The sequence below is a fragment of the Lepeophtheirus salmonis genome, chromosome 3 (genome assembly GCF_016086655.4).
Source record: "Lepeophtheirus salmonis chromosome 3, UVic_Lsal_1.4, whole genome shotgun sequence".
In the NCBI taxonomy this organism is placed as follows: Eukaryota; Metazoa; Arthropoda; class Copepoda; order Siphonostomatoida; family Caligidae; genus Lepeophtheirus; species Lepeophtheirus salmonis.
The window spans coordinates 25921270-25938065 of NC_052133.2; the positions used below are offsets into that span (position 1 = coordinate 25921270).

At 27.3% G+C, this 16796-nt stretch overlaps 2 protein-coding genes across 3 annotated transcripts in view; both read right to left on the reverse strand.

Moving 5' to 3' along the window:
• The window catches only part of LOC121114791 (3',5'-cyclic-AMP phosphodiesterase, isoforms N/G), a 308647-nt gene that overhangs the window by 151197 nt on the left and 140654 nt on the right, over window positions 1-16796 (reverse strand). The window lies entirely within an intron of this gene.
• Window positions 1-16796, reverse strand: part of LOC139904975 (uncharacterized) — a 28100-nt gene that overhangs the window by 8062 nt on the left and 3242 nt on the right. Inside the window, exon 2 of one of the 2 annotated variants that reach the window (XM_071887233.1) lies at window positions 6470-6619. The exons of the other annotated variant lie outside the window; for it this stretch is intronic. Coding sequence (XP_071743334.1) covers window positions 6598-6619 — 22 coding nt within the window. The 3' untranslated portion in view covers window positions 6470-6597. Of the gene's footprint in view, window positions 1-6469; window positions 6620-16796 lie in introns of those variants that run through there. 2 annotated transcript variants of the gene reach the window in all.

Genomic DNA, 16796 nt, shown 5'->3' on the forward strand with positions numbered 1-16796 from the left:
GATCATTTTTTTGCTTCGGTGAACTTTTTTTTCTCTCGTAAATGAAGAATACCCGAAAAATGTTTTAAGTGAACTTAATTCACACACTTTTTTACAATGATATCTTTAAACTTGTATGAGTTATATAAGCTTACTATTTTTTTTATAGTAATTAGGCCGATTCTCTACAATATCTATGATGCATCTTTGCTTGAGGGAATTTTACCCTTCATGATACAGGTACTAAGTAAGGAGCTATCAATGACATATATATTTTTATCCTTTCTTTTTGCTATTTTATTTAGAATTTAAAATATGTTTTGTTTTTCATTTATAGTTTTAAATAAAAGTTTTTTTTTACTTTTGAATCGTTATCAAATGAGAATCTTATTAATTTGCCCCTTACTTATAAAAATAGAAAATAGTTGAAATATGTCGACTAATAATTTTTTTAAATTATTAAATAAGAAAATAAAGGACGTGCACAAAGCATATAGATATTTAGTAGCCCTCCTTAGTATGTATAAACCTTTTTTTATAATAAGACAAAGAAAATTGGATGGAAATTAATTGGTAGCTGGCCAATTACATCACGTCTGCAACTGTTAGAGTAAAGATATTAACAAAGGGTCAAAACCTGCCTGTTAGCTCAAGAAAAAATTACTTGCGTCACAATAAAACGTTTTCATCCACTGAGATGAAGCTACTTTATCATTTTTCTTCGTGCAATATTTTCTCCCCTTAGCAAAATTCACCTTGTTAATTCAAATTAAAAGATGGATTCATGGCGGTTGTTGCTTTTCAGTATTCTCGTATCCAACTTAATTTGTAGAAATGTTGATCACCTTTTCATCCTTGTGCCACTTGGTCAATAGCTCTGGACTGTATTGGAAATGTGTAGTATAATTCAAAATTTAGTAATGGTCGTTACTGCGCTAAAAAAATTATTCTTCAAAATCTTTTGACTAACAAGGTATAATTTGAGTAAATCGAATTCACTAAAAAAATACATGGGAATTGTTGATGCTGTGGGTAAAACACTAATTGTTTTTTTAATGGTAGGTACAATTTATATAAATATAAGTATGTGTAATCACTTATTTCAGATGATTGACTCATTGAATGTGTTCACGCTACATGAATATCTGTCCTACCTTACAATCACATTAAATATATAACAACCTTTTCTCTTTCACACAACCTTTTCGTCGAAATATTAAATTCCATATTCATTATAATTTTAATAACTTTAGAAGGAAGAGTAATTCGTCTAATGTATATAGGTTACATACAGATATACTATACATAGGTATGCTCACAATAGATCAAAAAATCATATTGTTTTGTAGGATTTATTTAATAACTATTTAAAATTTTAGCTGAAAAATATTATGATACCCAAATTACCTTAGCTGGTTGGATATAAATGCAATTTATCTTGGCAAGAAATTAAAACTATAATCAGCTGCAATGGTCATACTTTTTATGAGTATTTATTTGTTTAGACTATTTGAACAGTAGAGGGTCATCAAATTTGAAAACATTGTCATAACAAACATAAAAAGGCATATTTAAAATATTAATATTAAATAATTTATCTTGCACTTGAAATCATGATTATTGCATTATTTATCAGTGAGGCGTGGTAAAATTTGACGACTTAATTTATATATGATAATTATTTTACCTCAGATATATTCAAATATTGGGGACAAAAATTTGAAAACAGAATATTAATGACGAAATAATGTAGTTATAACTCACGAATTTGCTGGACAGCCCTGTAGTTTGGAACTTTAAGAATATGTTAAATATTTTATACTTTAACTCTAAATCTATTGAAACTTTATGGAAATTGAATAAACTAATAGTATTCAAATCAATGATAAGCAATGTATTAAATAATAAAAAAATCAGTGAATAACTAGTTTGAATAATAATCATATGGTACTTAATCCGATTGAACATTTTTTTTAGTGGCCCAATCTAGGTATGTTAAAACCAAGTATAATAGATCCTTTTTTAAATGCACAAACATATCACTAGATGGCACTTTAGAAAGGAAATTACGTTCAAAAAAAAGAGAGAAGAAAGGGAGAAAGAAAGGATTTGATTATTTCTACCACCAATTGACAACTTTTGTAACTAAAACACCATACTAAGTCTTAAAAATCTTCTACTCTGTCCTATTACGAATAAAATTTTGAGTATATTCCTTGGAATCTTAATAATAATAGAGATATAATGAATCAACTAACATGTGAATGACATTTTTTTGCAAACAAACGAGCTGTATTACACACAAAGGCTTTTAAGGTGTAATAACAATTGTATTAACTATGTGTCTTCATTTACACATACTCGTACAGAGAGATGTACACCCATTCACGTTATTCCATACTCTATTAATCTCATTCACTTCACCAAAACAAGATATTATACTATAGACACATCCATAATATTCAGTATACACCCAAATGAAGTTGTTATTAAAGTTTGACTTGTAATTAGCTGTATGTAATGACTAATGAGGTCTTTAATTATAGTTTTTATTTCAAATCTTGGTCTGTTGAGATATGAACAGTAATACTAATATGTATTTTTACAAATGGTTGAATGTCAATATTGAGGATGAATAAAGGTGGGTTACCATATTTGCCATGAGTGCACAAGCAGTTTATTTGTAAGAACATTGCGATTATAATTTCTAAACTTCAAAAATTCTCCTTTTCAAAATAAAAAGGTCTTGAGACATATAATGTTTCTTATTCGGGGGACAGACAATACAACGTTGTTAATTTCCGTACTTCAAAAATTAAATTTATCATTTCACTATTACAAACAAGACAACTTTCAATATCATCGAGAATAAGAAAAAGTTTTCCCATGTAGTGATGTTAATTGCAATCCAATATATCACTATATTGTTAACCGAAATCAATTGAAAATGCATATTTTTACGGACAATGTCTTTAGTCACACTTTTCACTAAGTATTTATATAAAATTAATATATATATTAAAGGGCGTCCGTGGAATTATATTTTGAGGCAGCTTGGTTTTTGGAATTTTTTTTTCAACATAATCCAAAAAACCTCAGCTACTCACAACAAATTAAACTTTTGGAAAAACATAGTTATTTTCAATTAGTTAAATTTTTCGGAAAAAAAATTCAAAAGTCCACAGTTATCCTCCAAAACTTAAATTGTTTGGAAAAAATCTACAGCTACTCATAAAACATTAATTTAAAAAAAAAAAAAAATAATAATCCATAGTCATTCGCAAAAAATTCAAAAAATTTACAGTTATTCACAAAAAAAATAAATTTCTTGGGGAAAAAAAACAAAAAACCACAGTTATTCTCAATAAATTCACTTTTTTGGATTTTTTTCAAAAAATAACAGTTGTCCAATTTGGAGGGGGCTACAAACCCCACCACCCACCCCCTTTGGACACCCCTGTATTATATATATCCATTGTAACCTCCTGTTAGAATCCACTTTAAATCAAGAATTTGCAATCCCAGATTAGAAGAAACATTCTGGATTCTTTGTACATGTGCTAATTGTGTTGGGATAGAATCTAAAAATCTTAGACCAGTCAGATTCGTTATAATTTTTGTTCGCCCGAACTAACTTGGCCCTTTAAATAAGTTTGGCCTCGACCGGTCACATGGAAAAATTCGGTCTCACAACAAAAATCAGTCTTGAATTAATAAGTGTCATTTAATATTAGAAGTAAACCTATTTTATAGATGAATAGCTTATGACGTCATATGTTTTCTACCTGTGAACATCTACACAATGACACCGTTTGAATTTTAACTCCTATAAGTGGAATGGGGAGGAAATCAGACCAAGGAGTGAGAGAGAAGAAAAGAATTCCATAGAGTGAGAGCAAGAAATCGGTCCATGATCTAAGACCAGGTCATCCACAGATATATATTTTTTTTTTGTGGAGGGGGCTTGAATTTTGGAATCTTCTTTGGAAAATTTTTAAGGAATAAATTAAATTTTTCTAAAAAAAAATGAAAATTATTAAACTTTTTGAAAAAAATCCCAAAAATCTACAGTTATTCACAAAAAATTGAATTTAAAAAAAAAATTCAAAAATCCAGAGCTATTCAGAAAAACTTTGCAAAAAATTTCTAAAATAAAATTTCAAATACTTAATTTTTTGAAAAAAAAAATCAAATATTAAATTTTTCCAAGAAAAATTTCAAAATCCATAATTATTCACGGGCAATTAAATGTTTCAGAAAAGTATTTGATTAAATTTCAAATGTTACATGTTCTAGTAAGAATCAAAAATTCAAAAATGCCTTTTTTTGGGGGAGGTTACAGCCCCTCCAGCCCTCCTTCACTATCTCAACTGCGATATTGGTCAGGAAAAAATCTTTTTAGAACGAACTGAAAATTGATCGAGTATCAAATATAATAAATATATCTTATAGATTTAAAGATGATATATTTACGTCAAAAATAGGTAGGACGTATTAATTAATTCACAAAGTGGAATAATTAGAAAAATTGATATATATGTATGATATTGTCGCACTCACAATATCGATGTTACACTTTTGTTCCTTCTTCACATAATTATTCATACACAGATTGTTCAAATGTGATTATATAAAAATGAAAAATTATCCTCATTATATTTTTTCACAAAAAGTAAAAAATATTTCATCGTTGAAATTAACGCCGTCTACGTTAGAGTGATGCGAAAATCAAGATTTTAAAAATCAATGATTCAGGGTAACAGGGAATTTTTAATACTTTGAATGACTATTCCTTGTCTACTGTTAAGACGATAAAACGTATTTTTGGAGGTTCTCCAATTCAGTGTATAAAAACATTATTATTATATATTTGGAAATTTATCGAATATTTTTTATATTGGAAAAAAAATCAAATTTTGTATTTTATGGCAAATATTGAGTTATTTTCATATTTATGCATCAAGAGCAAAACCTTATTTCAATTATGTCTAACATAACAATGATTGATATTGATAATCATTATATTTAAAAAAATATTAATATACCAATACCCAACTTTTTCTTATACTCCGATTTCAGAATCCAAAAAAGTGGATCAAACTTCCTCACAACGAGCCACCATATTGTGCATACTTATAATTATGTAGCTAACATAGATTGTATAAAAGTACCTCATTTTAAGTATGAATGTTTCGTGCCTAAGGATTATGTAAATTAGAATCTTTGCTTCACTCTAACACATCGAGTTTTTATATCATAGCTCAACCTCGACCGTCAAAAAGTAAAAATTTGCACAAAAACAAAAATATATAGCAGCTAGTTTTCTTTATTTTTATTTTATTTTTTAAATTATTTTAAAAGGGAGCCTTTATTTTTGGAATTTTTTGGAAAAAAAAATCCAAAAATTAAAATTCTTTTGATAAATATTTCAAAAATAAAATTTCAAATATTATTTTTTTGAAAAAACAAATCAAAATTCTACAGCTGCTCACATAAAATTAACTTTTTTGGAATTAATTTCAAATATATTTTTTTTTAATTTAAAAAACCACAGCTTATGACATAAAATAGATTTTCTTGAAAAGAAAATAAAAAATCTACAGCTGTTCAAAAAAAAAATTAGGTAAAAATGTTTCAAATATTAAATTTTTTAATACAAAGTAAAAATTCCTGAATTTGGGGGGGGGGGACTACAGCCTCTCCAGTCAATTTCAGTGGACGCCGCTGAAATAATATAAAACATACATGGATTTATGTATAAATTAATATAGAAATATTCATAAAAAAATCATTCTCGTTTTTGAATTAATCAACATAAAATAGACTCAGCTATTTTAAATCATAGAAAACTCAACTAATGAAACTAAACAATTTCATTTTTCAAAATAATGAGGTTCTGTGATTTTATATAAAGTATCATGGTATTTTCAGTCCTACAAACAAAGCACATTTTAAATCACAGAACCTCTTTTTTAAGAAAAAAAATAATTGATGGGAATGTTGATATATCTAATGGTTATCTTATACATTATTATTATCATTATTATTAGAGAAGGGAAAATGAACTCATTCATCTTGTAAAAAATATCTGTGATTCTTAATTTGTACAATTTGCTTATACAAGCAGATTATTAAAGTTAAAGTAAACGTTGTTATTAAAATGTTTCACACATTTGAAATAGTTTAAAAAAATCATTTTATGTGAAACAAAACGCCGGATTTATGTGGATGCAAGCCCAAATAAGTATTTTCCGTTTACCTCCAAAAAAAATTACACATAAATGTAAAATCAATATTTTCTCGCAACTTCATACTAAACTCGTCTCAAAATTGTTGTTATTGCCCGGGTAAGCTTTGGAAAGACATAAAAAGCGAAGCCAAAACTATATTTTGTTATCCTTAGACATACAAAATGTATACTTTAAATGTGCATCTTCATACAATTGTATTTTAAAAATAGAGATAACTCTAGTAAGGCCACATCGTATGATGAGTACTTTATATGTACATAAATTATACTTATTTAAAAAAAAATAGCAAATATTAGTTCTTACTTTAAATATTGGGAGATACTTCGTTGAACCTTACTTTAAAGGTTTTATACTATCATTGAAATAATTAATAATAGTTGAACACTAACCTGAAAAACAAATAAAAAAATAATTGAAAAGTTAATTAAGAGGGAGTTAATTACATATAATGATACTGGAAAAAGATAGGCTCTTTTAATTGATGTGTACCAATACTAATTAATCAATATAGATTTTTAATTTTTAGTATTTGTATGTGTGTAACTTTTTTTATACATATTATATATTAATCATTAAAGCCTTATTTTGATATTTGATATTTATAAATATACAAGATACATACACAAAGCTGTGGGATAACCTAAACTTTAAATGTTTATAGACATATCATAATACAATTTAAAAGACAATGAGATTAATAATTTTTAGCTAAGTTTGTTCAACAGCATTGATCACAGCTTCGACTCTGTATCTAAGCCTGGCACAATCCTCAATGATGGCATTCACAGGATATTTGATCAACTCATTGGTAATATCAGCCATAAGGTAGTCCATATTTGGATGAGTTGTGGCTCCATACAGTCGATCAGAAATAATCAAATTCATATTTATTTAAAGTGGATCTATTGTCTATGAGATAAATGTTATCTTCATGAGATGTTTTTGAGATATCCGATTTTGTGCCCCTTTCATTGATCCTCTTATTTCCTAATCAGGGGCGTCCGCAGAAATTGTATTCCTTATATTTTATATATATTTTGGGAAGGGGGCATTAGTTTTTGAATTTTTTTTGAAAAAAATAAAAATAAAAAAAATAGGGGAATTTTTTTTTTAAATCTACAGCTATTCACAAAAAATTAATTTTTTTGGAATAAAATTTCAAAAATCCATAGTTATTCTCAAAAATTTATTTTTTTAGGAAATTTTTGCAAAATCTAGAGCTGTTCTTAAACAAACTAAATTTTAAAAAAATTAAAAATCGATACATATTCTCAAAAAATTAATTATTTTTGAATAAAATTTCAAAAATCCATAGCTCTTCTCAAAAAATTACATTTCAGGGGGAATTTTTTTTTTTTTTTGCTCATGAGGGGAAGGGGGTGCTACAACCCTTCCTGCCCACTCCCGGCGGACACCACTGCTAATATATATATTTTTTTGATATTGTATCCAACAACTCATCCATTCCCACAAACTTGCCCATTTCTTTTTTACTCAAATGTGCATAAAATAATTATTGATATTTTGTCTTTTTTCTTGCACCGCACTCATTTTTTGTCATATTTTGATCAAAATGTGTAAAACGAAGCTATATTGTTTTTAATTCAAGAATATAATGCAGATTTAACAGATTTTTTTTAAATTAAGGCCACCACGTCCATAAAAGCCAAAAAAGTTGTTAAAATATGAAACTATTAACAATTTTTTTTTTTAAAGCACTATATAAAAGAAAAACCCCATTTAAAAAATGAAGGAAAATATTTTTTTACAAAATAATATATTGATATTTGAAATACTATTCACGTTGTTACCTTTATTGTATCATGCAACCTTTCATCCGACCCAAAAAAACCCAGAAAAAAATCGAAAATCATATTGTAGTTACACAAATATGTTAATCACACCAACTGCAATATCTTATGTATTCCCGGATTATCACCGTCATATTACTTCTTCACCGTTTTTCAAATGAATTATATATATTTCGTAATATTAAAATCTACGTAGTATAATATTCCATAATATATTCTGTTAAGAGTGTAGGAATAAATTTTTATTTCAATATGATAGCCATAATTTCTTGATATAAATAATAAAATGGGCAATATATTTATTACATAAGCTACGAGGGATCAACAAGAAATTGTATTCCTGCTCTTTTGGAAACGGAGCATATGTATTGAATAACTTATTACTTTGTGTATTTATCAAAAAGAATGGATTATGAAATAGCCATGACGTATCAAAAAAGAGGAATGCATCCACAGCTGACAAGAAAATATATAGGGTTGTTTTAAGTTAGCGAAGTAATGCCGTGTATTGTATTTGTAACATAAAAGTTAGTATTTAGTTAACTAAACAAGCTTATTAACATATATAGTGGAAGAAATCAGGGACAGCGGCCAAAGTCCATTTTTCTCGACAAAGTGCCTCTACAGTAATGTTTTTCATTATTACTAAAATAAACTACCTACCTCAGTTAACCAATTATCAATTAGTTGATCTAATGTTCTTTTTTTAAGAAATTTTTTTTTTTCATTATTCTTAATTCATATTTAATTAAAGAATTTATTAACTTTCATAAACATTGGCTCCAAGAAGACAAAAGATTGTTCAAACGGACAACTTTAGCATCTAATTTGGATGGGATTATACGCGACTTCCAATATTGGCAGAACCAAAGGGGTCAGTGAGACATTGCCTCCCCCCCCCCTCCATTTAGATAATTTTTATAGTTATCTGATATAATTTTATCAAAATTATAAACTCTATCATTTAGGAGAAGTTTGTTTGATTCTTCATTGATATGTTTTATATTTACCTTTTATAACAAGTATGTTTGTTAGTCAAGGGAGGGTATGTTCGGAAAATGCATGTGAGAGTCAATTTATCCAAACAATAATACTATGACCTAAAAAATGGAGGTCCTTGATTATTTTGAAATTTTAATACTCTATATTTAATATTTTAATAGATAGAACAGTAAGAAAAATTATTAAAGATTAGAGATGTTGTGATGGAATTATGAGTAATATTGTGATTTATGCCAATGATAATTTTTTTTCAGTTGTTTTTTATCTTTGGTAAATTTATTATATATTACTATAAAATGGTATGTTTGATGTAACCTATTTTCAATTTTTACAGTATCACACACGGGCTGAAAAGTCAACTACCTTTTTATTATTCACCTCATTTTTAAGTATAATTTCATATAGCTTATTTAAGCAAGGAACTTTTCTGTACACGTGTTAAATGAATTTATGTTTTTAAAAAAAAATACACCATTTCCCCTAATTACTTGATTTTACCACTATACACTTTTTATTTAAATGTTTATAAGCCAAAATCAAAAGTTACTAACCTGAAATATATCAGGTCATCCTGAATTCTTTTTTATCATAACAAATAAAATAAAAATATATTAGATAACTTTTAATTGCCTATTTGATAACGTTTTAATGATATATTATGCTTGCTTCTTATTGCTTTGGTTAATTAGTTGTATGAGCTAATGAAAAATTCATTAAAATGCAAAAAATTTCATCTGTAAGACCTCAGAACTCAAAGTTGGATGAGTTACGGAACAAATATTTTATTTCTGAGTGGTAATACTTTGAATGACACAACATAGCAAACTTAATCATTCAACGCCTTAGTATTTCCAGCTCCTTATTCCTTCAAGAAATTTATTTGTGCTAATCTTCTTTTACTGAAACTTTTTTTTAAAACTATTTCAACAGTCTCTGGCTATGTGGACAGTTACAATACTTGACAGATTGTATTCAAATGCGAAATATGATAAAAATACTGACTGTTATAATCTCGAAATATATTCACACAATTATGGACCTATATTGTAAAGTTTTATTAAATTTTAGAGCGATTCTGAGTCCAAACAGTTAGGGCAGTTGAATAAAAATGAAAAGGGTTACAACTGTGCTTAAAAAACGTTTAGAACATGATAATCCTTTACAATAATATTTAGAAACCTTTGATTGTTTTATTTAACAATCACAAAGATTAGTTTTATGGCGTACTATAAACTTTTACTATTAGGACAAGTAAATATTATTAGGCTTAAAAAAAATATTTTTGTAGTTCCCGTCACTTTTTAACGAAGTATATCTTGTTCATTATTGGTCACATTGGATGATACAAAAAGGTAGGGGTGTATACTACAAACGCTTTTGAGACAGTTTGTGCTGGGCCAGTTCAGTCGTAAATTATCGTTGCGTCGAGTAAGGAGGTCTTAAAGGAATCAATTCACCATATTTTACATTTTTACTACCTGGAAGGAAAAACGCGTCAAAATCAACAAAGAAAATTTGCGATGTATACATTATTCTTTCGGTTCGTGTTGCACAACAGTGGTTCGAGCGATTTTCCCCCCACTCAAATCCTCCCTCTACTGTAAGCAATTCAAGCTCACAACCTTGCTGAATAAGAGACAAAAAACATCATCAAGACAACGCCAGGCCGTCTTTGATGACGCACCAAAAGCTCCGGGAGCTCGGATGGGAATTTCTTATGCATCTGCCCTACAATCCAAACCTGTCACCAAGGGACTACCATCTGTTGATTTCTATGGCCTACGAGCTTGAGGATACAAATTTGACCTCAATAGGGGCCTTTGAAAATTTATTATTCGAGTTTTTTGCCAATATGGACACGGGCTTCTACGAGAAGGGGATTATCAAGTTGAATTGTCGTTGTCAAAAATTTATTAAACCGAACAGGGCATATTTGGCTTAAATTGGATGATTGTAACACTTCTTATAAAGTATTCAAATAAAGCGAAAATACGAAATTACTTTTTACCTAACCTAATATTAAAATATGTACAGTAAAAAAGAGGCGAGGTTCCAACATTCATAAAATAAAGGAATTGTTCCGTTTACACAATTATTTAACCCTACATACATATCATATATATCTAAACATTTTATTTATCTATTTATACTATCTGGACCTAAATGTCATTTACTACACCTATAGGGAGATGTTTTAATTGATAAGACACCAGATTATATATATCTATGTATTATAGTTATTTAATCATCTATATTATAACTTGCGTATTAAGAAAACACCTAATACATTTTGTTACTAAAAATCGTATTATAATCATGATTTGAATCACTTCTCTTGCTTTATAGGTAAATATGTAGATAACATATAAGTCAATTGACGGTAATTTGATATTGATATATGTATGATAATTATATTGAGTATTGAGAAATACTTTGACAATATCACCAATGAATTAAGAATTATAATATGCTTTGACTATCGGGTAGGATAGATATTAAGAGTTCTTTAACTCTTTGAAGAGCGATTCTTTCTAGAATGGTAGAATGATATAAGATCTTCTTTGAACAAAGGGTGATTGTAGGCTACATTTATGGATAAACTGATCAAGAAAAAGTAAGAAACTGGGATAGGAAAAATGCAAAGGTCCCTTAAATATATTTAAATTATAAATTGTATAATGAAAAGAAAAAAAATAGATGAGATGTGCAAAAAATGGACATTTTACTTCATCTGAAAAAATGATTATGTTCAAGTAAATGCTCAGTTTATGACCTAACATATATAATGAAGAATATCTCCTGGTGATGCCACAGTTACTTAAAAAAAATAAAACTGTTCTTTGATTTTGAAAAGTAGTTGATTCATCATCAATTCTCACGTCCTTCTCTTTATTGTATCTCGCAACCTTTCCTCCTAAAAGAAACCGAAAAAGCCCCCAAATCTGTTAGTACTTGTTAGCATATTCTTCCCTACTATGGAATTACTACTTAACAATTGTTGGAAATTGTTCACAGGTTCAAAGGACTTTATATTAAGTCAATCAATCAACGTTCAGAACACTGATGAGGGAGGAAAATAGAAAAACAACAGCAAACGATAAAATACTATGTAAATTTTTATGTAAGTGTAGTGTTCAGCATTCTTATTAGTGTTCTTAACGTTGATTGGTTGAATTGAAGTTAATCATATTTTGATTTCAAAAAAGGAGTAGATTGCAGGTTCCTGTTATAGAAGGGCAGGGGGAAGTCACATTCTGAAATTATTAAGTTAAAAAATATTACAATATATATAAACATATTTAGATTCGACTTAACCCAAGGGTCATACTTGAATTAACTCTTATTAATCTGTGAAAAATGAAAGACCAGATCGGGGAAAATTAAGTCTAATAAATAAAATTACGACTCTAAAATATAGTCAACATTGACTATAGTCAATTATGACTTTGTTCATAATGGCTGACCAAAATCAAATTTTCAAATGGATACATTTATAAACTCTCGGCACCTAGGTTCTCTTAGTGGTACCTTCACAATGTCAAGTAATTATTTAATTTACAATATACATCAAATATATAGAAATTATAATTAATGGGTGCCCGCTTTTGGTGAATTTAGAATACTCATTTACATATGAAAATAAATAAATTAGGGGCGTCCGGACGATTTTATTTATAAGTATATATTATTTTTTGGGGGAGCTTGGTTTTTTTGTACAAAAAACAAGCAATTTTTTTTTCATTTTTTAATTCAAAAATCCACATCTATTCATTAAGAATTATTTTTTTCTGGAAAAAAATTTCAAAAAATTTAATTTTTTGAAAGAAAATTCAAATAATAAATTTTTTGCTCTGTTGCTTAATTAAAGGAATGAGCAAATATTCATTAATTTAGGGAATTAATTTATTTTAATTAATTTTCCCCTCTATACCACCGACTGTGGACGACCCTGTAAATATGTCCAGAATTAACACAAAGTTAAAAGGGATCGACTCTACATGTGTTTTCTCTTCGTCCCTTTTTCTATAAAAAAAAAAGGAATAGAAGAATTATTGTGTCCTTTAAACTCGCTACATGATGATAATTATTACTTAGTAGAACGGTGTTCACGCAAAATGTCTGCCTATACATATGTAACTACATATATCCACATATTAAATATCTACGTACCTACATAGGTAATATGCATCAAAATGTAGAGAACCTACTATAGTTATTGATACTTTTTATCATGTTTTCTTGGAGTGTAAATAAACAAATTTAAACTTACACACATTTACTATATATCCTTTCTATAGAAAATTGCCTTTTTTTTTTTTGTAAATATCATTATTAACAGATGCTCTTGTGTACAAGGTAAAATACATATCCACAGAAATAGCTTAAACTCCAGGGGCGTCCGCAGGAGGTAGGCTGAAGGGGGTGTAGCCTCCACTCAATTAAGTAATTGTTGCTTTTTACTAGAAATGTAATATTTGAATTTTTTTTTTTCCAAATAAAGGATTATTAAATTTTTTTCGAAAAAACATAATATTTTCAATTTTTTTAAAATATGAAATTTTAAATATATATATATATATATATGTACATAAAAAAATAGATTATTTTAAAAACTTTACTTCACTTTTAAAATTTAATATGATTTTCCGAATATTTTCCCAAAAAATTTCACTTCATGTTAGTATCTATGGATTTTTAAAATTTTTCTCCGAAAATTTATTATTTTAAATTTAATTCGAAAAAATATAGTATTTAATATTTTTTGGAAACAATATAATATTTTTAAAATTTAACTTTTAAAATTTAATTTGATTTTCCAAATATTTTTTTTAGAAAATTTAATTTTCCAAATTAAATTTTCTAAAAAACTAATTTTCTGTTAAAACATATGAATGTTTGAAATTTTTTGCCGATAAATTAAATATTTTAAAATTAATTTGTGAATTTTTTTTTCAAAAAATTAAGTTTTTTGTGAAACTGTTAATTTTAGAATTCTTTTTTAAAATATTATATTTTATGTAGATAGCGAGGGATTTTTTAAAAAAATAACGAAAAAATATCATATTTGTAATTTAATTTAATTGTTCAAATATTTATCCAAGAAATTTAATTTAATTTTCCAAATATTTTTTCTAATAAATTTAACTTTTCAAATTTTTTTTCAAAAAATTCAATTTTATTTTAATAGCTATGGATTTTTGAAATTTAAAAAAAAAAAATTTATATTTTGAAATAAACTTTTTTTTTTTTCCAAAAAATTTAGTTTTTTTGTAAACAACTGTAAATTTTTGTAAATAGTTGGTGATTTTTAAAAAAAAAATTTCGAAAATTTGAGATTTAATTTAATTTTATAAATATTTTTTCCAAGAAATTTAATTTTCTGTTAATAGCTATGGATTTTTGAAATTTTTCTCTGAAAAATTTGATATTTGAAATTTAATTTTTGAATTTTTTTCCATTGCTCGTAGTTATTAGGCGTCAACTTACAGACACACTTTGCTTTAATGATGTAGATTTGATTTATTAATATAGAAGATTACAAGTCTTTGGTCATATTTTTTGTGGTTGTACTTTATATATAGATGTTCTTTTCTTAACTTCAAAATAAGACTAATAATTGGTAACAGTTTTAGAAAATTAAAAAAAAAACATTATTCAGCTAAAAACTAAAAAACATCTAAAAAACTCAACTGCTAAAAAATGTTGTATAATCAAGAATGTATAATCCTAGATATCTTATCCCCTTTTTCTTTCCTATTTTAATATGAACCCCTGAGCTTTAGCTACACATATTCGTTGTACATTTTTATTTCTTAGAATAAGTAGTAACACGGAAAAATGATATACGGGCAAACTTTATTTGCTTAATTAATATAGATATAATCTAAAAGATAGAGAGAATGGGATGTAATTATTTAACTATTAGTTGACTTCGAGCCTCATTATCCTTTTCCTTTAGGAGAAAGAAAGGTTGAGAAATTTAATGAAGATTGCCATGAATATATATTTAAAAAAAAAGGATATTAACTATCAGGCCGAAAAGAAGCGTTCAAAATATACTTCAACGGCATAAAAAACGTTTTGCTATTTGAATGGAGAAACGTCATAGTTATTGGGATTTATTCATAGCCAACTAACAATAGTTAGCTATGAGCACTTAATACTTCATTAACATAGAAATTTACAGTGTGACTCCTTATCAACGTTGATTTTTTTCTTCTTCCCCTTAATCAGCATTATGAAAGTTGATTAACTAAATTCGAATGAGTTCTTGTTAATCAGCAGTTCCCAGCAATGATTAAGTCATAATTCTATAGTTCGGCAAATTTGGCTAACTACCAACTGATTTTGTATCTAATAATTATAATTCGGCGAAATATGTCTATGAAATATAGATAAGTAAGTGAAATAATCTTAATTTTTGTATAAAATTGTCTTTTTGTTAATTTACTGATCTTCCTTTTAAATTTATAGTTAAAATTGATCAATAACGTAGACGTCAGAATCAATTATTATTCCACTCTATCTCTGAAAACAAACACCTGAGTAATGAACAGAACAATTAAGAAGACATTTGATTCAATGATGGGAATACAAGTTTTATGGTAACTGTCTCATTAAGATCATGATAATTTGATCTATTAAGCAAACTATTCATTTTCTATAATCTATCTTTGTACCCTGTGTAATTGGGATTGCCTACAAGGACTAGAGGATACCGATATTTCCCGATTGATTAAAATAGATTATTTCATGTAGATATCATATAGAAAAGTCAGATTTAACATTAAAAGAATGAAAATAGGAAGGTGGTGGATAATTATAGCTAAGCTTCTGCATTCTGATTGGCTGAGCTGAGTGACGTCACAAATTTTGTATTCACTCATTAAATTAAAACAATAATATATAAATAACAACGTGAATTGAGTTACATAAAACGACAGAAAAATCGACTAACCTATGGAGTGAGGAGCAGAGATAGTTATCATCCTCCACCCACTCCTCTTTCTTCGAAATTATTGAAAGTAAACTCTGTTTTGTCTCCTACTCTAAGAAAACTTTTCCATTAATAAGAGTCCTTCAGTGTCCTGGATGTATATAACGCAAAAATCCCTTATATCAATTCTATTTATAAGTTGGACTTCTTGATATACGGTCTATACGGATAATTATATAAGCTGGACACTTCAAGCTCATGCCTGATTGCTTTATCACTACTGAGTAACTTGTCATTGGAAAACAAGTGGAACATGATTCTACACTGTTAAAGATCCTCTCTTTTATCGATATTTTGGTCTGTAAAGCATATTCTATTCTGCTATTGCATATAAATATTGGGAGCTGTTAAATAATTTTGTGTTTTACAAAATGTCTAACGAACCTCTAAACTTCTGTAGACTTATGTTAAATATCTAAAATGTCATTGAAATTACAAGACTTATTGAGTCGGGAATCTTTCTTTGAACAGTCAAACTGCTTGTCACCATATTGGAATATTACTCTCGCAAAGATCTCAAAACAAATAAATAAATTATTAAATGTTTTCTATACTAGATAATTATAAGTTGTTTTACTGAAAACGATAGTAAAAATGTAACAAAATAAGAATACGATTGTTTTAGTATTTATTGAAAAAATAATAAATTATCAAAATTTACATTCCCGATTTATGAGTTCTCCTTTATTTCAATTTTTTATCTTATTGATTAATTCGGTCTTATTTTGGACATGTAAATGTTATTTTGTTATCGTG